Genomic DNA, 27,783 nt, shown 5'->3' with positions numbered 1-27,783 from the left:
CGAGACAATATTTTTTTCGATGAGCCATGTAAAGCCCCTAACCCGGATGACGCTGGGCCAATTGTGCGCCGTCCTATGGGACACCCGGTCATGGCCACTTGTGACAAGGCCTAGGATCAAACCCAGGTCTGTAGTGATGCCTTAGACCACTGCGCCCTTCGGGAGTTGCAGCGATGAGACAAGATCACAATTGGATATCACAAAAAAATATATACAAAAATACAAAAAAAGGTGCAAAGTAATGGACAAAGACACAAAACATCCACATCAAATGTGTATATTTTCTTGATCAAATAACATGGAAAACAACCAATTTTTTGCGGTCATTAATTTACCGTTCTTACAAACCACTTCATGTAAATGTACATTACTGTGTTGTATGTAGGCTGGTCATGTAGGTTTGTACCTGTAGACTTTCCCTCACCATGAAGAAAAACAATGTACAATACAGTAATTGAGTACATTGAGACATCAGCTGGTTTGTGGTGATGTGGTTGTTGATAGATCATGGTGATTGCAATGCTAGGGTTGTGGGTTTGATTCCCACAGGGGACCAGTACAAAAAAGTATGTGAATTCATGCACTTACTACTTAAGTTACTTACTTACGTAAGTTGCTCTGAATAAGAGCGTCTGCTAAAATGGAAAAGGAATGAATAGACCATTTCAGTTTTCACATAGAAATAAGTATTTTAAGAAACTAGAAAACATAAGCTATATCAAGCAAGTATTTTTATATTCCATAAATATTATCAGATTAACTTTTTTGTACAGATAATTATCAGTTACAAAAGCTGGTAAACACTCAAATACATTTTTGTAAAAACATTTTCACAAAAGTGGTGCACTGGGCCTTTATTAGTCCTGTATTAGTGGACTGATATAGACGTCTTCAGTGCGGGCAATCATTTTTTCCTGCGTCCCTCCTGTCTGCTAAAAAATAACGCAGCACCCCCACCGCAAACTACTTCCCATGGCTATTCCTCCAAAGACTCTCTTGTACCATGTTGTGTGCTGAAAGGCATTATGGTTGTTTGTTTCTTGGGAATTAATATGGGATATATTATCACTGGGTTACGTTTGAAGGATTTGCTGTATAAATAATGACAGCTTGAGCCAATGTGGGCGGGAGACACATTTTATACACCGCGCAAACTATGTAAATACAAACTAATTGCGTTTGGAAATCACATTGTTATACAGCTCGTTGTTACAGAGCCAACCTGAATCGATGGCTCGTCCAATTCATTTGAATGGCTATTTCAGCAAAGTAATTGTAATCTATTGTTTGATAAGTGCTAGGGCTATTTTGGTTATTTGTTTTGGTACCAACATGCATTGAATGAGAGCTGTGTGTGTGCTGCAAACCACTAACAACAAGCCATTGAACATGAGTAGCTGCCAACAGTATAAGGCAAACATCTTTTTTTTTCAGAATAGCGCTAGTCACGGGGGAAGCAGTTGTCCATACTGTCTACAGCCAACCAGAGCCTTTGTGTAACTGTACAATAGCCCCGCTGTTTAGCATATTGAGATAAACAGGCGTTAGGCGGCATTCTACTGGCATGAATTCCTATTATGCATGACTATGAACAATGGGCGGTATAGAGGAGATACCCCGGGAAGTCATTGTTTGGGTATTCATAAATGTGACACAACTTCAACAATACAGCAGAAACAACGGTACATTCTTCTTCATAGCTTTCCTGGTTTGTGATATTCTCGAGTCATGTTTTACAAGGCACATCTTACAGCTGGGCTTATTTTGATGTGATCTGATTTCACTCTGTTTTTATCACATTAGTTCAACAAACTATGCCCCCGTGTCCGTTGACACCAGGCGGAAACATTCCTTTGGCTACTTTGGGAATGTATAATGTAATTGCAGTGGGGTCACCTAGGAAACTGGCTGGAGCACAGCGCATTTCTTTGTACAGTTCACTGACTCATTCCTCTCCTCCATCTAGAGTGCACTCATCTCTGTCCTTTCAGCCACACACACACACACAGTCTGACTTTGGCTTTCTGTTTGACTTGTAGATAAGATAAGTAAAACGTATCGATTTGTGTTCTATGAATTAAACACAAGTGGTGCAGTTTCATGTATGAAATATATGCCGACATTTAGCATACACACGGCGGTCCTAATATGACACCACTTCATGAAATAATTATTGTAATTGACTTAAGTCATTATGGTTATGGCAGACGTGTTGTCACGTCTGTGATATAACTGTAAAATCTTTGTCTGGAGGTCCTGTATTTTAGTGTTGAAAAGCTTAGTAGTGACTTTATTTTGTAGCTGGAGGGACAGCTACAATAGAAGCATTGTTGATGCTCCAGGTTTTGGTACCTCTCCTCTCCCATTGTATTAATTCACCACACTCCAAACCTTACAAGCCCTGGCCAATGACAAATAGCATGGGTACACCCACTTCTTTCACTGCCTCCAAGGCAGCAGCACACTCCCACTGATGCAGAGCTATGTGGTTAGGGTGCATCTCAACAGTCTAAAGTATATTACTTTCATCCTCGGCTTCGTATCTGATAGGTGAAAGCAATATGCTTGATGTCTATTGGGAATTAGCTTTCACCTGTCCACTTCTTTCACATTTTTTGTCAGAGCAGATGACAGAAAGGAGATAAGGAGAGGAAGCCACGTTTGTCTACTGAGATGTTGAAGTCTGCATTCGAGGCGTGGGTCGCGTCATGCTGTAGGCGCATCATGGTCATTCATGACAGGAGCTAGGAACTTCCCTGTGAACCAACACATGATGGCAGCCATATGAAAAGGGCAGATGGTTGTGCTCGAGTACGACGGTTGTCTATATTTAATATGACCTCACCGCTAAGAACCCACAAAGAGAGCCGGCATGTACCGAAATATGCCTCTGATGCAAGGGCTTATTAATTAATAACGCTGGTTCATGGTCTCAAGGAAACCAAGTGTAAAGGAAAGGTATAAAGCAAGGAAAATAGGTTTGACAAAGACTGATAAATAAGTAAACAGTGGTGATGTACTTGGTTTGCGGTAGCACAGGGTTATAACTTTGGTTTAATATTTTATAGCTGTTTGAAATTAAAATGTATAGTTTTTAATCATCTCATTGTCTTCCTTTTATGGTCATGAAACTCCTATATATGATATTTTCCTAGAGAAATTGTTGTAACAATGGGTACTTAATTCTACATGATTAGTAATTACCTAGAACCAAATTTCAATGAGTCTCACAGAATCCAAAAGGAAATTAGCATGTAATTATCATTATACAATGTAATTACAAAATATCAAGGGAATAGCTGACTGAAATAAAGCATAACCAGTGACTATCTCTGTTTTAGGGTTGTTTTTTTGTTGTTGCATAAAATGGTGTGCACCGGAGCAGACAGTATGACACTGAAATATTGCTGATTATTGCTCTCTCTTTTTTTTTTAAGCTTTGTTCATGAAAACACACTTATCTCTCGCTCTTCTTTCTCTTCTCACCTATTCTCTTTTCCCCCCACGTGGGTGCCCTCTGCCTCGCTGCCACTGATCCACCATCTGCTTGCTCATCTCACAGCTCTCTCAGGTTAGTGTCATGTCTATTACACCTCTTTTCTCTCTGCTGCCGACTGGCACGGAGAGCGCACTCCCTGCACGTTATTCCAAAGGCATTCTCCCCATCACATCCCAGATGGCCTACTTCATGAGGCATTTTCAATGGGACTTGGGAGTTCCTAGAAGACCCCCTAGTGTTTCCATGAGACATTGTTCTCAATAATGCAGTTGCAGTATGATGAGGGTAGATTTGGAGAGCGGGAAAGAGAAAAAAAAGCATATCATCCCATGATCAAATACAATCTGTCTGTACATTTTAAGGGAGAAGATTCCACTTGCGATATCATCATTTGAATTACAACCCTAATGAGCTATTCCGCTCGTTAGGATGTAGGACTGTCGTATGTTTGCACTTGCTCCAATTGGAATGCACTAGTCAACGATGAGGGAAAACTGTTGGAAATTTGTAATCCATTATTACTTAAACATGATCCACATTGTGAATAATTTAGAGAACTGTGCTCCCTAGCCATTGACTTTGGTGTGTGGAGTTGTCTTAGCTTTGATTTCTTGCTCTTCACTTTTGGACCTAGCTAGCGCTAGCTCTGTTTTGAATGCTGGCCCTGTGCATTTTTTTATCCACGTTTTTTTAAGTATAGTGAGGGAGTAGCTAGGTTGTAGAAACAACTTCCTTGGGGGAATACACACAGGCTGACTCTGAGACTAATTAATAATACAAGATTTTCTGAGTGCAGGGGTGTAATGCCTCACCGATGCACTCGGCGCTTGTCGAGCTCAAGTTTAGTTCCCTTTCAGTCAGTCAACTTTGGTACAACATACTTATGGGGTGTCGAACTCTTAAATTGCTTTTTCCCGCAATCTACACACAATACCACATAATGACAAAGCTAAAACAGGTTTTTAGAATGTTTTGCTAATTTATAAAAAAAATGTAAAAAACTCACATTTACATAAGTATTCAGACCCTTTACTCAGTACTTTGTTGAAGCATCTTTGGCAGTGATTACAGCCTCAAGTCTTCTTGGGTATGACACCTCGAGCCTGGCACACCTGTATTTGGGGAGTTTCTCCCATTCTTCTCTGCAGATCCTCTCAAGATCTGTCAGGTTGGATGGGGAGCGTCGCTGCACAGCTATTTTCAGATGTTCGATCAGGTTCAAGTCCGGGCTCTGGCTTGTCCCGTTCATCTTTCCCTTGAATCCCGACTAATCTCCCAGTCACTGCAGCTGAAAAACATTCCAACAGCATGATGCTGCCACCACCATGCTTCACCATAGGGATGGTGCCAGGTTTCCACCAAACGTGACACTTGGCATTCAGACCAAAGAGTTCAATCTTGGTTTCATTAGACTAGAGAATCTTGTTTCTTATGGTCTGAGAGTCCTTTACGTAACTTTTGGCGAACTTCAAGTTGGCTGTCGTGCCTTTTACTGAGGAGTGGCTTCCTTCTGGCCAATCTATCACAAAGGCCTGATTGGTGGAGTGCTTCTGGAAGGTTCTCCCATCTCCACAGAGGAACTCTGGAACGCTGTCAGTGACCATCAGGTTCTTGGTCACCAAGGCCTTTCTCCCCCGATTGCTCAGTTTGGCCGGGCGGCCAGCTCTAGGGAGAGTCTTGGTGGTTCCAAACGTCTTCCATTTAAGAATGTGGTTTTGGGGACCTTCAATGCTGCAGACATTTTTTGGTACCCTTCCACAGATCTGTGCCTCGACACAATCCTGTCTCGGAGCTCTACGGACAATCCCTTCGACCTCGGCTTGGTTTTTGCTCTGACATGCACTGTCAACTGTGGAACCTTAAATAGACAGGTGTGTGCCTTTCCAAATCATGTCCAATCAATTGAATTAATCACAAGTGGAAAATCAAGTTGTAGAAACATCTCAAGGATGATCAATGGAAACAGGATGTGCCTGAACTCAATTTCGAGTCTCATAAAGCAAAGGGTCTGATTACTGATGTAAATAAGACATTTCTGCTTTTTATTTTAAATACATTTGCAAAAATGTATTAAACCCGCTTTTCACTTTGTCATTATAGGGTATTGTGTGTAGATTGAGGGAAAACATTTCTCTAATCCATTTTATAATAAGGCTATAACTTAACAAAATGTGCTAAAAGTCAATGGGTCTGAATACTTTCCGAATGCACTGTACAATACAGAGAATTGTCTTTCAGTATCCACTGGCATACAAATGAAAGGAAGCATTGCAACTGGGGCAATGTTCCTTCGAATTTAAATCATTTTAAAAGGAAAGAGCCATATGCTGCTTCATGCTCTACAAAGTAATGCGTTTAGCAGCTGTGTGGCTCCCCATGGTTGCTTGTTCAACTTTGAACCTGCGTTGCGGATACAGATGTAGGATCTTCATTTGATCACCCTGTTGCAGGAGAATTTCCTGCGAGGCTTCTGAAGTTTGTAATTTTCACTTTGAAATGTCAGACTTGATTTTCCCTTTATCAACCCCTACAAAAACGTCCAATAATTATAAGCCCCATAATAATTCACACTTCCTGTTTCTGTAGGGTTATTTAGCAAAGTGGCTCAAATTAAGATCCTACATCAGTATGGAGGTTGATAAATGACATAATTACTTTTGGCAACCTGTTGTTTTGAATGAGGTGTCTGAATCTATAGCGACAGCTTGTCATCTTCTTCCTGTCATTTTATTGTACTAACGAGGGCTAATGTTTCAACCATTTATCTTTGTCAGGTAACAAAAACGGTACAATACTAATACAGAATTTTAAAAAACAGTTTGAATGTCCCTCGAACAATAAATATCTACTCACATCACAAATGCTGAGCTGCCCTGTTTCTGTCTCATTGTACAGCCCCTGAATGTCAATGCTCCAACTGGCAGGGGAATAGCTATGACAAATAGAGATATGCAGTGTGAAATGAATAGTCATTCCGCTCCCTTTTCAGATCCAAACAAATTATTTGAATTGAATGGGAACACTGTAGGACATGCTCAGTCTTTATTTTAAGCGTTCATGTTTTCTTACAGGGATGCTTCGTACTTCCCCTGAGTTGGATGAACTCGTGGACACCATTTGTATGTCTCTGTGTCAAGTATGAAGGAAGTTGGAGGTAGTTTCGCGAGCCAATGCAAACTAGCATTAGCGCAATGATGAAGTCTATGGTCTGCTACCATGCTAATATATATACCCATAGACTTCCAGTCATTGCACTCATGTTAGTTAGCAATTGCGCTAGATAGCAACTTACTTCAAACTGCACACAGACATAAAAATGGTATCCACGAGTTAATCTGACTAGGGAAGTTGATAAAAGGCCTCATTGCCAAAATCCTGAAGTATCCATTTAATTCCCATAACAAGCACACCAAATTCAGATACAGACAGAGATATCAGAGAGAGATCCCTATGTGTGGTCTGTTAGTTCAGAAAGACACATGAGATGGACACATCACTTATTCATCCACGATTTTAACCAAGAGCTCACATTTGTATTAAAAACATATTGAAGTGAGCCCTGGTTTGTCTAAACCAATCCTTAGGCCTGTTAGGCCGTTCTAGAGTTATGTCAGGTTTGGCCAACTCACCTCCTGGAGAGCCACTGGGATATGCAGGCTTTTGGAACACCTCATGTTGTAACACACCCAATTAAGCATATCAAAGTCTTACTGAGCAGCTAATTAGTGGAATCAGGTGTGTTAGAGTAGGGCTTGAGAAAAAACCTGCATACCCAGTAGCTCTGCAGGAGGCTGGTTGGCCACCCCTTCCCTTCATAATGTAGAGTAGTTGTGGTCAGCTTCATTGAGCTTTGACAACGAGGAAGAGTTGAACATACAGTAGGATTGGAGGTGTCCGGGTAACTCATTTCCATGATATCCTTCCTGTCACTAATCATGTCCCTGTGGTCCCCCAGGACTTATCAGAGGACCGCCACTCGCCGCCGCTGCTGACTGTCAACGGACCCGAGGACAAGCTGTTCCGCAGCAAGAGCGCCGACATGGAGCAGCTGACGTCGGAGAAGGAGCGCATTAAGAAGATGCTGTCTGAAGGGTAATGTTATGGAACAGCCCCCCCCCCCCCCCCCCCCTGCACACAGCAGTTTGCCAAACACACACCTCGTAGTTACACAATGAGATCCAAAAAAGTCTACTTCCATTGTGCCACCATGGTCATTGTTTACAGTGGCTAGGTCTCCCTTGGGAAAGAGGTATTCTGAGCTCAGTGTGACTTCCTGGTTAAATGAAGGTTAAATTTAAATACTGTAGACCATGTATAAAATGTAAAGCATACAGTGCACACTATTTTTCTCCAAATGGTAATAATGTGCCACCCCGTCGGTGTGAAGTCACATTGGTGTCTTCAAATAACCTTTCAAATTAGCTGGCACCAGATTGTGACATTTTATTTTAATTGTGGTAGCATGGTGTGACATTTTCAATGTAAATGTAGCCTATTGTCTCCCACTATCTGGTGTTGTCGTGCAACTGTTGGGTTACCTAGTGAGTCACTGAGCAGCTATCACGTGTCGCCAGGCATAGTGTGTGTTCTCCGTCATCTGATTTCTGGGGCAGAGTTTGCGCTAACGTGCCAGATGATGATAGAGGTTCAGTGGGTTGTGGTGCGAAAGCGGCAATGTGATCACAATGGCAGAGGTGAAGCCTTTTTAGAACATGGGATGTATGGTGCCTAAGTGAATGGAAAGGAACACGAACGCTGAGCTCACTTAATAGGATGATGTGACCCGGGAAACTGTCGCACACGATTTAACTCACCGCTACGTTAGGGAGGAAGGAGCGTGCGTGGCGAGAGGAAAGCAGATTAGTGCTTAAAGCAAACCATTAGAAAATAACTCCTATATAGAGTGTATGGGATGCGTTTTAGCTGTGGAAATGTACTAGCAAAATCAAGCCATGGCCCTAGGCGGTATGGTTTCTCCTATTGTGGAGGTTGTTGTGAGTGGGAGGTTGAGCCCAATGACAGGTGGCCACTGACCTGTATGAGGCTGAGTCATGTGCAGTTAAAACATGGTCATTAATGAGGCTCTACAGCAGAGCCATTCAGACACCAGTCTGCCTTCCATCCCACCCAAGCACATAATATACCATTTTAAAATGTTCTCTGACAAACCCTCCTTGTTCTTTTCTTGCATGTAATGAGAGTTGTATGTTGTTGTTTTTTTAGTGCCTGTTGCTATGGTGAGTTGGTTGGTAGTTGGCAGACAGTTAGAAATGGCATGGGGGTGTTTTTTTGCCTGAGGCCTCAGTACTTTAGAAGATGCTGGTCTTAGAAGACTGTTTGGAATTTTCCCATCTCCCGCAAATTATTTGAAAGCTCTTGTCCATTCAATATAATGACTCTAATGGTACCACATTCTGGCATGACAGGAATTCTAAAACCACTTAATAGCTGTACTGTATACCACTTGGGGAGCAGTACTTTGCACCTGACTATGACCTCTGATTTGTCTGATCATGGTGCACTAATCTTCTGATTTGGTTTTTCCCTCCAGGTCCATATGTGAGATTAACCTGGAGGCAGAGCTGTTCACCCTGCAGGATAGCAACGCTAAGCTAGTGGCGGCGCTTCACGAGGCTAACACTGGCGTGGAAGAGTGGAAGAAACAGCTGGCTGAGTATCAGGAGGAGACTGGCAGGCTCCGAGATCAGGTAAGAGTTACGGTGACAGACCACTGCTATTCCGGTTGTCTGCATCCCAGCTAACTGGTCTGGATCCATAATGGTAGATTATTAGATTTAAAGAGGGGGTAACCCTTACACTTTGCCACTTTGGTGGTCAAAGTGGGATCGTGCCCATGAGAAAGACCATTCTCAAAGCAACATAATATGAAGATCTACTGAAGATCAGTGGTCACATGGTAGTTAAACTGGGGTTATGTCTAAGGACCGTGCTGACATTTGGCTGCAGGTTCCACCGGTTTGATAACATTTTTTATGTATCACTGTTGATGTGCCTGGATAATCAGAGGGAGAAATGTGTTTAGCTTAATTTAAACTTAATTGGAAAAAGAGATGTGTCCTTGGTCAAGCTTATTGAGGTTCTTTCATGTGGCAGATTAAAGTACCAGCGTAACATCTTCTGGAAGAAATGAGCTGTCAACAGTCCTATTTTAGCTTCAGGCACTGAGGGGAACAACATCCATCTCAGTCCAAAAAAAAGCTAAGGTTATCCACTTCTGCAACAAAGTCAACCAGGTGGTTGGAAGTAGACCATGTCTCCAGGGCTTGGCGGGGCGGTGAAGCAGTTTGAGGACAGGACACCCTATTTCCCCCTGCCCTAGTTGTGGAGGAAATGACAAATCACCCAGAGGGAGAGCAGGCAAGACATTGGCTAGGATTTTCTACCAAGCCACCATTTAAAGTAAGCCCTTTCCTCTCCAGGCTCTCCAAGCGGTAGACACGATTTACTGAAGGGGTCGGTTTATTTTCGGGGGTATCTCTGACACTGCAGAGATGCTCTGGTCCCCAGTCTACTCTCTCATGTCTTGCCTTGCACTTCTGTAGACAGTAGCTGAGATGCGGTAGGAGCAAAGCGAGGAAGTCCTTTTTAAATACAAACTATACCAAGGGACAGTAGAGTGCACACTGTTTTAAAATCCCATTTGTTGGTTCTCTCAAAATGCTAACATTGTTCATACAAGCTCTTTTCAGGTAATTTCACCATAATGTATTCGACTTGAGCTCCTATTCATTTTCCTGCAAGGCAATTTGATAACTGTTTTAGAGACGAAAGGAGAATTTCAGAAAGGACTATTTTCATGTACTTGTATGTTGGGGTTAGATTGGCTTCAGGTGTCATCAGTAATACTGTTGTCCATGTTGTCAGCGGTGGTGTGAAAGGGCTGTTGTGAGCAAGCAGTAACATCATTCCCCGGGGACTTGCTGTCACATGGATTTGACAGGATGGGGTTGGGTCCTATCGGAATGCTAGATACCCTTAGAGCAGCTTTCTCAAGCGCTGCTGGATGGCATGACATGGAATCTTAAAGGGCCACTTTGAAATTCACTCTGAAGATGCGGAGGAGATATAAAGGGAGAGATGGTAATTGCGAAGGCTGAGCACAAACCCATGCAAACTTCAGTTTTCAATAAACAAGTCTGTTTTGTTATACAATTCTAACCATGTTCCTGTCTGGTGTTAAAGTGAAGATAATTGGCGTCAAGTAAAAGTTTTGATTTCAAGGGGTTAATAGTTTCTCTCTTTTAATCACTGTTACTCCCCACATGAGCATATGTGGAATTCAAACCTTTGAGTCACAATTGATTTGTAAAAGTAGGTCAAATAAATCCGTCCGGCAATTAATAAAAGGAAAGTAAAGGGGGATACCTAGTCAGTTCTACAACTGAAATTCTTCTGCATTTAACCCAACCCCTCTGAATCAGAGAGGTGGGGGGGATATGATATTCGTCATCCACGTCTTCTGCACCCGGGGAACAGTGGGTTAACTGCCTTGCTCAGGGGCAGAACGACAGCTTTTTACCTTGTCAGCCACTGGAATTGTGATACAGTGAAATAATCTGTCTGTAAACAATTGTTAGAAAAATTACTTGTGTCATGCACAAAGACAATGTCCTAACTGACTTGCCAAAACTATAGTTTGTTAACAAGAAATTTGTGGAGCGGTTGAAAAACAAGTTTTAATGACTCCGATCTAAGTGTATGTAAACTTCCGACTTCAACTGTATAGATAAATAGAGATGTTATTTTACAATATTTTTTTATATATTTTCTTTTTCTTTCTATAGTTGTCTAAAACTCTCACGTTTTAAGAAACAGGGAAGGACAAGACATACGCTTCTATAACTCTAATCCCCTTGAAAGGAGCACAACCAAAACCAAACTCATCTCCAATATGGAAAAACGTGCAGTCATAATAAATTGACTGCCCACCCTTGAAAGACAATCAGAAACCAAGTTGTCCTTACCACGGACATGTCTGATTTCAAGGGGAAATTCCTGTAATATCCGTTGTAACTTTTCGCTCGTGATTTTCCTCAGTGGATTGACCTCAAGGAAACAAATGGCAGTGCACACGATGGTCAAGAGAAACTGATTTTCACTATTTGCTTTGGGCAGAGAATACGGTGCGATTATCTGAGGATAGAGCCCCATAAAAAACAACTATTTCAACCAGCACAGGCGTAACAAAATTACAAACTGCAATAAAATAAATTGTTTACCTTTGACAATCTTCCTCTGTTTACAATCCCAATGCTCATTATTACACAATGAATGGTCTTTTGTTTGATAAAATCCATTTTTATAGCCTAACACGAAACATTTTGTGAACCGCTTGTCGTGAATTCCGTCTCATTCCATTTTCGACGACAGATTCGATGTAAATACACACACTAAATGGGAATTTTCCAGTCATGTTTGGTTTCATTGCAATCAACTGCTTTGTTTGTAACACAACCAAACCTGATGGGTCATTTCGCGGGACGTATTGACTGAAAGAAACCGATTTGAAGACAACAAGTAATGACATCATTGTGCACCAATGATATGATCGCTGTTTCGTTGATTGACTGTATTTTAACCCAATGACCACTGATCGTCTTGAAATCTAGCTGGGTAGATAGCCAATGAGCTGAGGTAAACGGCAATATGTAATGTTTATGTGTTGGAAGACCAACCCATGTAGTAAATGCCGGCGTAAAGAGGTTCATTCGCCATTGAAGATTCATACCGGAAGGAGCCACGCATGTTACGCACAGCGTTGTTTTGGTAAAGCGCATCTTCAGCTGTTTATATATCAATCAGTATGGCGACTAAGTCAGGGAAAGCTAAATCTAAGTCTAGATATACAGATGTACACACAATTTTAGAAGAAATTGATCGGGAAAGGGAGACAGAGATTGTTGGAGGACGATTCATTTAGCGATTCCCAAATCTCTGAATATTTTTTGAACGGAGAGGACATCGTTTTGGACTGGTAAGTTTTTCTTATGCCAATGCCGTTGTTTGAAATTAATAATATAAAATATTATTTGTGAAATGAAATAGCCTATTTGAGGCTGTTGATGGGAGGGCAGGCCCACAACAATGGCCAAAGTGAAATGGAGACAGTAGATACAGCTTGTCTGTTGTAATATAATAAAGACAGTAGATCTAGCTGGTCTGTCATAATATAAATGAGACAGTAGATCTAGCAGGTCTATAATAATATATTCAACCTTATGTTCCCTGTACTCTATATATATCTGTTTATTACACATGTTGATACAGGGCTCATATGTGAAACTATTCTAACTGAACATTTTCTTTCACAGTGACACTGACTCCGAATGGGAGCCCCCAGTGCCAAGGTGTCCATCCCCCACTGAAGCTGGTTCATCCAGCTCCTGCCACAAGTGGTGTTCATCTGCCCAAATTTATTTCTGCATGCATGGATGTGCCTCAGGGCCAAAAGGGCACAGCATGTGTTCTTTGCAAAATGAAGTCCCCCATCACCTGCACCACATGCTTGGTGACCCTCTGCTTTACAGCAGAAAGAGACTGCTATGGCACCTGGCATCAGCAGCACAATATTGTGTAGAGGACGGAGGGTCTTCCAAATATTGAAAGTGTTATTTTGTAAGTGTATATATATATTTTTTTTTCATGTTTTTTTCTCCATTTTTGGGGGGGTGTGTTAGAATACCATTTTGGTATTTTGTATATAGTTATTCCATTCAAAATGTATAACTTCACCAATTTGGCCACTTGGGTACATTTGGGCTACTTGTGTGGGACACCTGGGTGACTTCATGATAAATGTCATGTAGCACACTCATTTTGGAAGTTATCATTCTGGAACTTTGCACAAGTACTGTTGCCCTCTTATGTTTTTCACTGAAATTGTCCCCATCATCCTATCTGAATGTTTGTTTTGTCTTGTTCATTTTAAAGATGATGATACAACAATATAAATGAAAAACGTATGGTTTTTTCATTGTATTATCTAAACCAGATCTATTGTGTTATATTCTCCTACATTCAATTCACATTTACACAAACTTCATAGTGTTTTCTTTCAAATGAAATCAAGAATATGCATATCCTTGGTTCTGAGCCTGAGCTACAGGTAGTTAGATTTGGGTATGTCTTTAGGCAGAATTTGAAAAAAGTAGGGGGGTAGCTGTAAGAGGTTAAAGTCTTTCCAACATAATCCAGGTATAATCAGGAATTCCCCAGGGCAGCTGTCTAGGCCCCTTACTTTTTTCAATCTTTACTAATGAAATTACTTTCAGTTAAGCCAGTGTGTCTATGTATGCGGATGACTCAATGCTATACACGTCAGCTACTACAGCGACTGAAATGATTGCAACACTTAGTTACAGAATGGGTGGCACCTGGACTACTGTTCATGCCTGGGGTCAGGTGCCACAAAGAGGGACTTAGGAACATTGCAATTGTCTCAGAATAAGGCAGCACAGCTGGCCCTTGGATGTACACAGAGAGCCAACATTAATAATATGCATGTCAATCTCTCCTGGCTCGAAGTGGAGGAGAGATTGACTTCATCACTACTTGTATTTGTGAGAGGTATTGACATGTTGAAAGCACAAGCTGTCTGTTTAAACAACTAGCACACAGCTCTGACACCCATGCATACACCACAAGACATGCCACCAGAGGTCTCTTCACAGTCCCCAAGTCCAGAACAGACTATGGGAGGCACACAGTACTACGTAGAGCCATGACTACATGGAACTCTACTATGTAGAGCCATGACCACATAAGGTAACTGATGTACACAGTAGAATCAGATTTTAAAAAACAGATATAAATACACCTTATGGAACATCAGGGACTGTGCAGCAACACAAACATAGGCACAGACACATGCATACACACACATGACAACATACGCACTATACACACACGTACATATGGATTTTGTGTTGAAGATATGTGGTAGTGGAGTAGGGCCCCAAGGGCACGCACTTAGTGTGTTGTGAAATCTGTTATGAATGTATTGTAACGTTTTTAAAATTGTATAACCGTCTTGTTTTTGCCGGTCCCCAGGAAGAATGGGATCCATAATAAATACAATACAATCCATCAGAACCCTGCTGAAAGGTTAGTCAAAAGCAGGAATAGTCTGCAAAGGTGCAACCGGCACAGCTTGGTTCGTTGTACCTGTCCGCTGGCTAACGAGACTGGATTTACAGCAGGCCAGAAGTAGTTACGCAAGATACGGTCTTACGTCTTGTTGACCCCAAGATGGCCTGCCATACTACCATCGGGAGCCAACCTCAGTATCTCTTGTCCAAGTGCAACTGGAACGACAATTTGAGATGCACTGGGCCAATCGTCCTGCCCAGAAGTGGCGCGAGAATGCCATGTCCTCATTAGAACACGATCTCTGTCAAAGTAACCCACACAAACTTCATCAAACTCCTCCTCTGGATGTATCTCAGCAAAAAAGAGGGGAGAGTGAAACATCTTTACTCTGTCTGTTCAGCAATCAGCTGCTTCCTAGACATCAACCCTTTCGTGAAGGCAATTCTTAAACTGCTCTAAGTATGGGTTTTTAAATCCTCACGTCCTTGACCTCTTGAGAACCACACCACCGATCAAAAAGACATGCTTGTTCCCTTGCGAACTCAACATGCCTTTGTTATTCTGTCCTTCGTAATTTACAGAACTGTTGTCTGTATGCATCTGGGACCAACTCATAAACCCGAAGGACAGCAGCTTTAACAGTGTAATAATCTGAACTCCGATCAAGAGATAAAGCAGTGTACTCTTTCTAGGCTTTTCCCACAAGAACACTTTGTAGGATAAGTGACCAAATATCTATGTACATAGGGCAGCAGCCTCTAAGTTGCAGGGTTGAGTAGCCGGGTGGTAGCCACCTAGTGATGGCTATTTAACTGTCTGATGGCTTTGAGATTGATGTTTTTAAGTCTCTTGGTCCCAGCTTTGCTGCACCTGTACTGACCTCGCCTTCTGGATGATAGCGGGGTGAACAGGCCGTGGCTCGCGGGGTTGATGTCCTTGATGATATTTTTGCCCTTCCTGTGACATCTGGTGCTGTATGTGTTGGGGAGGGCAGGCAGTGTGCCCCCGGTGATGTGTTGGGCCACCACCCTCTGGAGAGCCCTGCGGTTGTGGGCGGTGCAGTTGCCATACCAGGCGGTGATACAGCCCGACAGGATGCTCTCAATTGTGCATCTGTAAAAGTTTGTTAGGGTCTTAGGGGCCAAGACTAATTTCTTCAGCCTCCTGAGGTTGCCTTTGTCACCGCACAAAGGGTGTGTGGGTGGACCATTTCAGATTGTCAGTGATGTGTACAAGCAGGCTGTTCCGTCCAAGACCAAACTCTGTTGAGGGTGCTGGATGGCCTGACTGGATGGAGTGTTTCCAGATCTACATATCTCAGTTGAATGGCATGTTCATGTTTTTGTTATCTGGCTGCATGTTCATGTTCTTGTTATCTGGCTGTATGTTCATGTTCTTGTTATCTTGCTGCATGTTCAGGTTCTTGTTATCTGGCTGCATGTTCAGGTTCTTGCTGTTTGGCTGCATGTTCTTGTTATCTGGCTGCGAGTTCAGGTTCTTGTTATCTGGCTGCATGTTCAGGTTCTTGTTATCTGGCTGCATGTTCAGGTTCTTGTTATCTGGCTGCATGTTCATGTTCTTGTTATCTGGCTGCATGTTCAGGTTCTTGTTATCTGGCTGTATGTTCATGTTCTTGTTATCTGGCTGCATGTTCAGGTTCTTGTTATCTGGCTGCATGTTCAGGTTCTTGTTGTTTGGCTGCATGTTCTTGTTATCTGGCTGCATGTTCAGGTTCTTGTTATCTGGCTGCATGTTCAGGTTCTTGTGGTTTGGCTGCATGTTCAGGTTCTTGTTATCTGGCTGCATGTTCATGTTCTTGTTATCTGGCTGCATGTTCATGTTCTTGTTATCTGGCTGTATGTTCATGTTCTTGTTATCTGGCTGCATGTTCAGGTTATTGTAATCTTGCTGCATGTTCAGGTTATTGTAATCTGGCTGCATGTTCAGGTTCTTGTTGTTTGGCTGCATGTTCTTGTTACCTGGCTGCATGTTCGTGTTCTTGTTATCTGGCTGCATGTTCAGGTTATTGTAATCTGGCTGCATGTTCAGGTTCTTGTTGTTTGGCTGCATGTTCTTGTTATCTGGCTGCATGTTCAGGTTCTTGTTATCTGGCTGCATGTTCAGGTTCTTGTTGTTTGGCTGCATGTTCAGGTTCTTGTTATCTGGCTGCATGTTCAAGTTCTTGTTATCTGGCTGCATGTTCATGTTCTTGTTATCTGGCTGCATGTTCAGGTTCTTGTTATCTGGATGCATGTTCAGGTTCTTGTTGTTTGGCTGTATGTTCATGTTCTTGTTGTTTGGCTGCACACCCATCTTGTCTTTCCTTGTGCACAAACTCTAATTTCTGTTCTCATTTTGCCTTTAGTTCTACCTCTCGCAGTTGCATGTCTATGGGGTGTACTCTACCACCCGTAGGACCCTTTTCATCATCCTCCCTTTCCGGAAGAATTTCCTCATTCCACCAAATCAATATACTATAGACTAACCCTTTGACTACCACTTTCGAATCGGCATGTGCAACTTTGATGTCATAATGCTTTGCAATGACGAGCAGATTCACCTTTTTACATTTATCTAGCATCTCCCATGTAGGGTTTTCCACAAATGCTTAAAGTTCATGTTTATTTTATTTAATAAGCGTGTGTGTTTATGCAACTTTCAAAATGATTCCAACAGTCTCAGGGTGGATGTCAGTGACAGAAAGTGGGGGTTTTTGGAGGGGTTCTGAAAGACACTCATGGGTGTGTTTACTGAACGTTAACGAGCAACAACAACCTAAAGACACCCACCATGAGCTTTCACTAAATTTGCCCAAGAACAGGCAAACAAAATTAAAGACAGGACGCAAAACAAAAAGAGGAGCAAAACAAAAACCGGTAAGATCAGATAAAGGATTTTTCTTTTAGAAATCAAATTAGGAGCACCAACTAAAGGTGTTAACCCTCCACATCTCTCAAGACAACTGGAGCACTGGGCCAGCCACTCTTAAATATTACCTAGGCCAGCCCAGGTGAAACACCTTCCCACAAACGATATGACAAACCAGCACAGATGTAACACATACTGACTAACGAAGTGAAGCGAATCTGTGCACTCCACGTGCCAAAGTCCAAATATAAATGGAAAAAACAAATCCTGTAATAGCATGTACACTAGGATTTAAAAAGTCCTTACTTGTTATTCTCTCCGGTGTTGTGTGTTGGCAGGTGGCAGAGCTGGAGGCTCAGAGCGGGCGGCCTGGTCCCAGTGAATCTAAGACGAGGGATGAGCTGACCCAGACGTTAGAGGACTTGGAAGCCTTGCTCAAAGCTAAAGACGAGGTGAGACCCGGGGCTCAGACACACTTTCCAGGCAGCCAGGTACTGCTAGCCTCAAGATACCAGTCTTCTAGGCTGTCTAGATAGCACCGTTGAAAGAAACGAGTGAGGTACAAGCTGAGGTTTTCACTTGAGAATCTCAAGAAACCGATTTTTCGAGCACTTCCCATGTGGAAATTTCCTTGGTAGATGTGCTGCTTTGCATACTGTGAATTCCACCTCTTGTTCAAAGGAAATTGCTTTACATACAGTACCAGTCAAATGTTTGGACACACCTGCTCATTTAAGGGTTTTTCTTTATTTTTACTATTTTCTACATTGTAGAATAATAGTGAAGACATCAAAACTATGAAATAACACATGGAATCATGTAGTAACCAAAAATGTTAAACAAATCAAAACATCTTATATTTGAGGTTCTTCAAAGTAGCCACCCTTTTCCTTGATGACAGCTTTGCACACTCTTGGCATTCTCTCAACCAGCTTCATGAGGTAGTCACCTGGAATGCATTTCAATTAACAGGTGTGCCTTGTTAAAAGTGAATTCGTGGAATTTCATCCCTTAATGCATTTGAGGCAATCAGTTGGGTTGTGACAAGGTAGGGGTGGTAACAAAAGATAGCCCTATTTGGTAAAAGACCAAGTCCATATTATGGCAAGAACAGCTCAAATAAGCAAAGAGAAATGACAGTCCATCATTACTTTAAGACATGAAGGTCAGTCAATCCGGAAAATGTCAAGAACTTTGAAAGTTTCTTCAAGTACAGTCACAAAAACCATCAAGCTCTATGATGAAACTGGCTCTCATGAGGCCCGCCACAGGAATGGAAGACCCAGAGTTACCTCTGCTGCAGAGGATACGTTAATTAGAGTTAACTGCACCTCAGATTACAGCCCAACTAAATGATTCACAAAGTTCAAGTAACAGACACATCTCAACATCAACTGTTCAGAGATTGCGTGAATTAGGCCTTCATGGTCGAATTGCTGCAAAGAAACCACTACTTAAGGACACCAATAAGATGAAGATACTTGCTTGGGCCAAGAAACACGAGCAATGGACATTAGACTGGTGGAAATCTGTCCTTTGGTCTGAAGTACAAATTTGAGAGTTTTGGTTCCAACCTCCTTGTCCTTGTGAGACGCAGAGTAGGTGAACAGATGATATCCCTATGTGTGGTTCCCACCGTGAAGCATGGAGGAGGTGTGATGGTGCTTTGCTGGTGACACTGTCTGATTTTATTTAGAATTCAAAACACACTTAACCAGCATGGCTTCCACAGCATTCTGCAGCGATACGCCATCCCATCTGGTTTGGGCTTAGTGGGACTATCATTTGTTTTTCAACAGGATGAATGACCCAACACACCTCCAGGCTGTGTAACGGCTATTTGATAGAGAAGAAGAGTGATGGATTGCTGCATCAGATGACCTGGCCTCCACAATCACCCGACCACAACCCAAATTAGATGGTTTGGGATGAGTTGGACCGCTGACTGAAGGAAAAGCAGCCAACAAGTGTTCAGCATATGTGGGAACTCCTTCAAGAGTGTTGGAAAAGCATTCCAGGTGAAGCTGGTTGAGAGAATGCCAAGAGTGTGCAAAGCTGTCATCAAGGCAAAGGGTGGCTACTTTGAAGAATTTAAAATATACTTTTTTGAATACTACATGATTCCATGTGTTATTTCATAGTGTTGATGTCTTCACTATAGAAAATAGTAAACATTAAGAAACCCTTGAGTGAGTAGGTGTGTCCAAACTTTTGACTGGTATTGTAGGAAACATCAACATGAAGTGTCTTAATAGGGCATTAGGCCACTTTATTAATGGTCCTTGGTATAGATTATACAAGTGTCTGGAACTATTGGAGGGATGTGACACCATTATTTTACAAGAAATTCCATAATTTGGTATTTTGTTGATGGTGGTGTAAAACTCTGTCTCGGGCGCCGCTCCAAACTCTCTCATAAGTGTTCAATTGGGTTGAGATCTGGTAACTGAGACTGCCATGTCATATGGTTTACATTGTTTTCATGCTCATAAAACCATTCGATGACCATTCGTGCCCTGTGGATGGGGGCATTGTGGTCCTGTGGTAGCCAAAATAATGGTGAACTGGGCCTACCCAGCATATTTATACATGATGGGATGTTTAGTGCTTAGGAATTGCTCAGGAACCACACTGCTTTCAATATACTTTGTCTTTTTTTAGGAAATCCACAATCTACAGAGCAAGAATTCAGATATTCCTGATTTAGAGAAAGAGAGGGAAGAGGCGGTTCAGAGACTTCAGGTGAGTTTTAGGAATTGGGGCAGAACATGCATTTCTGGCTTTTCAAAACTATACTGAAGACTAGTGATTCTCAGCCAGGGGGTCGGGCACCGCTTGTGGGTCTCTGAGAGTTTTCAAAGGGTCAGAAAAATTGCGGCGGGGAAATCTAAAGATATGACAGTGGGAGAATCTCAATTACATACTCCTCGCATCCTCTCTACTGGCCGCCTCCTCAAAATCCATTGCAGATGGTCAGAGTGGAGGGACCTCTGGCGTTCTCATCCAATGAGTTTTGATAAGGAGACGAGTAGAGAGTATGCGAGGAGTATGCAATTGAGATCTTTAACATGAATTGATCCGAAGTCCTCTGTCACCTTGTGGACCTTCTAGGATCTGGAGACACGGAATGCAGAACTTGAGCAACGGGTGGAGAAAGCCGAGCAGACTCTGGCTTCCTCTCTGGAGGAGCGGGATAGGGCGGAGAGTGAGGTTCAGCGGGTCATCGACGTCCTGGATGTCAAGATCTACGACCTGAATGACCTACGACAGAGCTTGGCCAAGCTCATCGACAAATAGAGCAACGCGATGACAGGATGGTAGAGGGCGGTGGACAAGGACGGAAAGGAAGCTAGCTCTTTTGGAACAATGTTTGCTTAAGCACATTATTACAGAGGTTAAGAGTAGAACCGTGGATCCACCCGTTGCAGCGGTACATTGCTCCTACCCACCACCTTGAAAATAACAATCTAATATTTTTTCTTTGTCGCTGTGAGAATTGTTGAGTCAACGTTTACACCATTTATCTCAATGTTTTGTTGGGTTATGATTCAGTCAACCTGCTATTATAGAAGTTATCTTGAACTTTTAAAAGTAGTTGAATTGAATCTGGGCTTGTACTTAAATGTAGTTGCCAAATTATTGTTTCCGTTTGTCAGTATTAACAATTAATAATAGATTTACTTCTGTTGTTTTATGTATTGTATTACATTAACAGATAACATAATTATTTGATCATCCTACAGAAATGTTGCTGCGGAGGGTTTATCACCAGGGGTACTCAATGACAAAACTTAATGAGCTCAGTGAAGAACCTTGCCAAGTACAGTAATGTGAGTTATGCGCATTACCCAATGTGCAACCTTTTACAAATAGATTTAAAAGCACAAGTAGTGTTATTAGTAAAGATGTACTGTACTTGATTCAATGCAAAAGCTAACCTGGTATCTCTACTTTCACTGATGCACACCATCGAGATTCTCTTCTGACCTAGGCATTGAGGCATTTTTTCATGGTATTATTTAGGTACAAATAAGGTTAAATCAGTGTTGAATTAGCAATACAGTTTTTTGACGAGCACTCTGTACGTAATGTAATCTCACCTTGTTCATGTAGACAAACTGCAATTCTGTTGAACAATGACCACATTTACATACATTTCGGATTGTAGCTCATATCCTGCTTAAGGTCTTATTCGGGATAAGCTGTTTACATGCACCTTTGATATCCCGCTCACAAGTATCCATGTGACTAAATAGTATATTCCTAATTTAAGTTCATATGGGTTAAATGGAAAAGTAACTGAAATGTGGACACTGACTGTCGGCCTATAACCTCTCACATGTAGAGTAATATAACATTGACTACTGCAGAATAATGCATTTCTTACTGTAAAATGGTACAACAAATGTTAATTTTGTCTCGGGAACAGGAGTGGAGAAATATTTTTTTCTTTCAGCATCTCTTGAGAAAATGTGAATACGTGTGTAACATGTTATATTTGACACTGTTATGCAAGCAGACAGTAGTTCAACCACACAAAATATGCACCTGAGATGAACTGAAGTCTTATCAGAAGTGTTTTCCATGGTTTTCTCAGCTTTTCATTTAACCTTAACTAGTCAAATTGATGAAATTTGGACATTTTCCACAGGAACAATTTTTCTACTGATTTGGAGTTATTGTGTTTTCTCCCAGGTCCCAAAACGAAACAGACAACTTTACTGGTAATTAGATTACTAATGCATTCATCTGGTAAGCATTACTTTATTTTGTCTTCTAGGGCATCAAGTTATTACGAAAGAGAAGCTGCATGTACAGTGCATTCGGAAAGTATTCAGACCCCTTGACTTTTTCCACATTTTGTTATATTATTCTCAAATTGATCAAATTATTTTTATCCCCTCATCATTCTACACACAATACCTCATAATGACAATTTTTGGGGTGCAAATTTATTACAAATAAAAAAAACGGCTATCACATTTTACAGTATTCAGACCCTGTACTCAGTATTTTGCTGAAGCACCTTTTGTATTGACTACAGCATTGAGTCTTCTTGGGTATGACGCTACAAGCTTGGCACACCTGTATTTGGGAAGTTTCTCCCATTCATACTGAGCAGTGGCTTCCGTCTGGCCACTATATCATAAAAGTCTGATTGGTGGAGTGCTGCAGAAATAGTTGTGGGGGGGGGGATAATTTAATCAATTTTAGAATAAGGCCGTAACGTAACAATGTGGAAAAGGGGAAGGAATACTTTCCGAATGCACTGTATCGAACTATAGTTGACAAACAAACTGTCTTCCAAATGTTGGAAATTATAAGCAGAAACATATCTAAATTAGGGGTGAAAGTAGCCTAAGTCAGTAAGCTATACAGTCCAGTAGCCTACGGAGTATCAGAAAAACAAATTATTATAGTGGATGGAACTGCGCATGTAGCCAACTTTTTGAAGTGATTTGTTTGAGAATCAGAGGAAAACATCACAGCACCCATGATATGCGAAACTGAGCCCGCGCAGACCTCGAAAAACAACAGTAGGCCTAAACGGGATAAGATGTTTACATACCACGGTATCCCGTCTATGATCAGAATATCCCAGGCTCCCAGCATCTCCGTGCTAGAGGTGTCACTACAGACCCTGGTTCGATTCTAGGCGGTATCACAACTTCCCGTGATTGGGAGTCCAATAGGGCAGCGCACAATTGGCCCAGCGTTGTCCGGCCATCATTGTAAATAAGAATTTGTTCTTAACTGACTTGCTAAATTAGTTAAATAAAGGTTTTTAAAAAACGTGTTTCTCAAAACCGGAATATACGATTTTGCGGGTTATTGTATGTGTTTTATATATGCGTCAACTCAAAAACAGAATACTTGAGTTGGGGGGGGGGTGGTCATATCAACATGGTTGTTTTCCTAGCCCATCTCCAACCTTCTGGAGAAGACTTGACAGAAAATGTGATCATCCCACTGAAGTGATGATACAAAATGCAGTACCAAAGATGCACTTTTCTTACCCACATAACTGGATGAAGCACAACTGACTGGAAAAATATATTGGAATGCCTGTGGAATTATTCTGTAATTAAAATGTGTAGGGTCTGTAGTGTTCTCTTACTCTTAATACACTTGACAACCACTAATACTTCAAATACCTCAGCGACCTACTTTGAACTCCAAGTGTCTGAGCACTTTCAAATACAATGATTATCCTTGTAATCACATTGGACAGGTGGTTTATATTTGTTGCATTATTTAACAAGGATACATTTTTCCTGTATTAAAACAGGGCCTTAATAACACTTGCCTGATTTGACTTTCTGCATAGGAGGAACCCATGTTTATAATAATGGAAGTTAATGTATGTGCAAGTATTTGTATACAATTCAACATTAAACTTAGCTAAAACATTTGTTTTGATGAATTGCAGTAGCCAGTTAACTACAGACCTCTCTTTAAAATGTTGACTGACACTGAGGCACATCAGTCATTGAGATGTATGAATTTTCCTTAGCTTTGAACACAAGCTCTGCTTTACAATGTCATACAATCCTGTGTACTGCAATTTCCTATTCACCTCTTTACATGACTATCTAGTAAATTAGTTGTTGGTTGAGTACAAGTGCATCAAGCACAAACATGGTTGGCCCTGTCAGAAATCTTGCTTGCCAACTAATGCGCAGTTACTTTGATTTCCACCTTTCGTTCATAATCATGGGGGAATGCTTATCAGCTGTTGAACACACAATCTCGAACAATTTTATTCAAGTGTGCAGCAAATACTGAACAGAAATAAACGCAATATGTAAAGTGTATTGGTCCCAGAAATGCCACTAAAATGAGCAGTTGTCACAACAATGCCACAAATGTCTCAAGTTGGAGTGTGCTGACTGCAGTAATGTCCAGAGCATTTAATTTCTTTACCATAAGCCACTGATGTTTTAAAGAATTTGGTAGTACATCCAATCTGCCTCAACCGCAGACCACGTAACCACGCCAGCCCTGGACCTCCACACCCGGCTTCTTCACCTGCGGGATTGTTTGAGACCTACCACCCGGACTGCTGATGAAACAGGAGTATTTGTGTTTGAAATAAAGCCCTTGTGGAGAAAACTATTCTGATTGGCTGGGCCAGTCTCCCAAGTGTGTAGGCCTATGCCCAGTCATGTGAAAACCAAACCCTAATGAATTTATTTAAACTGGTTTATTTTCTGTGTAGATTAAAAGCCAAAATCGACATTTTAAACTGGAATTTAAAGCATACTAAATTGTAAAAAAAAAAAGAAAGCTATAACCATTTTTCGAATTCCCAAAATGCCTGATATTTCAAACGCGTACGTGAATTCAGACAGCAATTGTGCGTTTGTCAGCTTCATTTGGGGCTGGTTCAATGTGTCACACACAAGTATGTACACAAGTCACCTTGAATTGTCTGGATATTTAATTTGTTTTAATGTTTTTTTGAGCTGTCCAAGCCCTCTTGAAAGCCTGACTATCAAACAAATTCAGACTGTCCTTTAGTTCTTTCTCTAAGACCCTTCAATTGTGGATTAACTTTAAATCAAGGCCAGGCAATGTCATTTTAAAAAAATGTTTATTTTACAGAACAGTTCTGCATATGTCCCACAGAAAACACCAAGCAAACAGTTTACTTCAGCTTCTTCTTGGGGCGCAGGTTGCTGGTGTGTCCACACTTCTTCTTGCGGCAGTTGACAGCACGAGGATGGAGGCGAGCGTAGCACCTGCAGCACAAAAAGGCTCAGAACTGTCCAAAGTGTGTAGTTCAGCGGTGTAAGTCACTGCCAGCTAACGCTCCAATTGATTAATTTGAACTAAAACATTATACTGATTAGCTACCCAATCTTTTCAGACGTATGAAATCTGAATTTGTGTGGGATATGGTTGACGTAAAACAATGGAATTAACTGGTCCATTGTCCAGTCAACCATTCAAGGGGACACTCACATCAACGGGACTTAAGTTTTTATACACTGCAACATTACTGCAGTTGCTGAATGTTGCATTTCCATCAACTCAATCTCAAATGTGCATTTAGGTTTCTTAACGTTAAATTTAAACTAAAAATAAAGGGTGAGTTTAAAGAAACGCGCCAAACTTAATTATTTTGTAAAAAGAGTTGTTCTTTACCGCCATTAACTTGACTTACTTGCGGCAGATCATTTTGTCGCAGTTGTACTTCTGGGCCAGCTGTCTCAGAGATGGCTCAATGATGCCTCCACGCAGACGCAGCACAAGATGCAGGGTGGACTCTGGAGGGGAACAAACATAGTACTTTTGTACACTTTTAGCCAGTAGTTCTGAAACTAACATGCACAAATCAAAAGTGGTCCCCAAAAATGTTGTACTACAGCACATCATTATGCGCCCTCTTGTTCTGCTGTGCATGCATCTTGCTAGCTGTCACTCAAATGGCAGGGGCTAAAGCGCATTGGCTGAAAATAATTGTTAGGGGGCTGTCCCCAGTGGGAGAAAATAGCACAAAGCTTCCAGAAAGAAACTGTGGCTAGCTTAGGTAAAACAGTAATTCTGCATGTATGAACTACACTGACACATCCAGCCTGAAGCAGGTTTTAAATAAATTATAGCCCCAAAGTGTGTCTTTAAAAGCACCTGTACCTTTTCGCATAGGGCTAACTCATAACTTTGAGCAGCTTTACATGCTCTCATTAACTCATTATCTTACCTTTCTGGATGTTGTAGTCTGACAAGGTACGACCATCTTCAAGCTGTTTTCCAGCAAAGATCAGACGCTGCTGGTCAGGAGGAATACCTGAGAATAAAAATAAAATTGATATGACCCACTAATGAAATCACTCATGCACAGTGCTAGTATCAAAGTGTAAAATCCACCTCCCAGCCATACAGTATAACAAATGAGTTACAATGAAACGTAAAATACCTTCCTTATCCTGGATCTTGGCCTTGACATTTTCAATAGTATCGCTGGGCTCAACCTCAAGGGTGATGGTTTTCCCCGTCAACGTCTTCACAAAGATCTGCATCTTGGCAGGCTGTTGGGAGAAAAATTGGTGCTAGTTGGTGGCAAGTTAACAAGCTTCTAAAAGAGAAATCCGTTAACTAGCAGAGTCTGCTACTCCCTGGCACCAAGAATGGAAATCCACAAACAATGCTATTTTTGGAGGACAATAGTGAACACGCTAGCTATCCCATCGGCAATAAGAATGAGCAGCTGACTTAATAGTTAGCCATCAACTGCGGTCCAGCCAGTGCTAATAGTAAGGCCTCTGCCACATGCGGGAGCTCGTATTTCAATACTCATATTTACACATCTAACATGTGATAACCAAACGGCTACTGAGACACGTATATGGTAGCGAACGGACACTGTTGTATTTCTATAACTTTATAAATGCGTATTCTAGTCAATTTCACCAAAATTGGTATGAACTATAATGTGAACCCACCCGGCCGCTAGCTGAGCCTCAACGAAAAGAGTCTGTACAAGGCGGAAGTTATATTACATCACATCCTCTTCTGCTTCGCACCAGCTCTTAACATTTTTTTTTTGCACAAATCTGTTTGATTAATCCTGACTTTACTAACAGCAAAATGTGGGGAAAGTTATCGTCAGGATCATATAAAGTTGCAATATACTACTGGTATCACTAAATTGTATCCTCAAACGAACACAAACGATCAGTCGCTTGGAACAGGTGTTAGATAGTTGCATTTTACTGCCGCCCTCTGGTGTGACTGAGTAAACTTCTCTGATGAGGTCATTTATATTACCATACCTGTCTCAAGTGTGTATTATTTAATAATTTATTTGACTATATAATGTACAGTATGTATGAATTTATCAGTGGTGGTAGAAATGGGGAAGACAGGTTCACGGTAATGGGTGAAAATATGCCACAAGTGAAACATTAACTCCATTTAAGATGCCCTCACATCAACTCTTAAGTTTCAAAACAACATATTCCTAATTACATGCATTGCCATGCAAACAGCATTGATACTGTACGTGAACGTGAGGTTAGGCAAATTTATATTATAAGGTTTTCCACAGAAATGCTATTATAAATAAAATACTATTTTTTTAATGATTTGATTTTTTTTTAATGCTTGTTACAGTCATTTCCCACCCCTATGGACTCAGGAGAGGCAAAGTTTTAGAGCCAAGCATCCGCTGAAAAACAACCCTGCCAAGGGTACTGCTTGCTTATCCCAGAAGCCAGCTGCACCAATGTGTCAGAGGAAACACCATTCAGCTGGAGACCAAAGTCAGCTTGCAGGCACCCGGCCCGTCACAAGGAGTTGCTAAA

General features: G+C 41.5%; 2 protein-coding genes across 3 annotated transcripts in view; one reads left to right on the top strand and one right to left on the bottom strand.

The window, feature by feature from the left end:
• Window positions 1–23,884, top strand: part of LOC139409060 (homer scaffold protein 3b) — a 44,412-nt gene extending 20,528 nt beyond the window's left edge. For both annotated transcript variants that reach the window (XM_071153728.1, XM_071153729.1), the window contains 5 exons: window positions 7,455–7,591; window positions 9,051–9,207; window positions 17,815–17,928; window positions 20,138–20,218; window positions 20,588–23,884. In XM_071153728.1, the coding sequence (XP_071009829.1) occupies window positions 7,455–7,591; window positions 9,051–9,207; window positions 17,815–17,928; window positions 20,138–20,218; window positions 20,588–20,773 (675 nt within the window). In that variant the 3' untranslated portion in view covers window positions 20,774–23,884. The remainder of the gene's footprint in view (window positions 1–7,454; window positions 7,592–9,050; window positions 9,208–17,814; window positions 17,929–20,137; window positions 20,219–20,587) is intronic.
• A 1,169-nt stretch (window positions 23,885–25,053) lies between these two features.
• On the bottom strand, window positions 25,054–27,004 carry LOC139410111 (ubiquitin-ribosomal protein eL40 fusion protein-like). The gene is made up of 5 exons (XM_071155555.1): window positions 26,923–27,004; window positions 26,397–26,508; window positions 26,181–26,267; window positions 25,644–25,746; window positions 25,054–25,218 (listed from the first exon to the last, which is right to left on the bottom strand). The coding sequence occupies exons 2-5, from the start codon at window positions 26,497–26,499 to the stop codon at window positions 25,125–25,127; spliced, it is 387 nt and encodes a 128-aa protein (XP_071011656.1). The 5' UTR covers window positions 26,500–26,508; window positions 26,923–27,004; the 3' UTR covers window positions 25,054–25,124.
• Between the last annotated feature and the right edge of the window lie 779 nt (window positions 27,005–27,783).

This window comes from Oncorhynchus clarkii, chromosome 5 (assembly GCF_045791955.1).
Source record: "Oncorhynchus clarkii lewisi isolate Uvic-CL-2024 chromosome 5, UVic_Ocla_1.0, whole genome shotgun sequence".
NCBI classification, from domain to species: Eukaryota; Metazoa; Chordata; class Actinopteri; order Salmoniformes; family Salmonidae; genus Oncorhynchus; species Oncorhynchus clarkii.
Note: the sequence above shows the minus strand (reverse complement) of the source record. Positions and strands in the feature narration are given on the sequence as shown.

Excerpts from the sequence above, each read along its gene's own strand:
- LOC139410111 (XM_071155555.1), bottom strand. The coding sequence starts at position 26,499 with ATGCAGATCTTTGTGAAGACGTTGACGGGGAAAACCATCACCCTTGAG. Across the intron at positions 26,268-26,396 it reads CAAGATCCAGGATAAGGAAG|GTATTCCTCCTGACCAGCAG; the intron begins GTATTTTACGTT and ends TTTTATTCTCAG. Across the intron at positions 25,219-25,643 it reads GACAAAATGATCTGCCGCAA|GTGCTACGCTCGCCTCCATC; the intron begins GTAAGTCAAGTT and ends TTTGTGCTGCAG.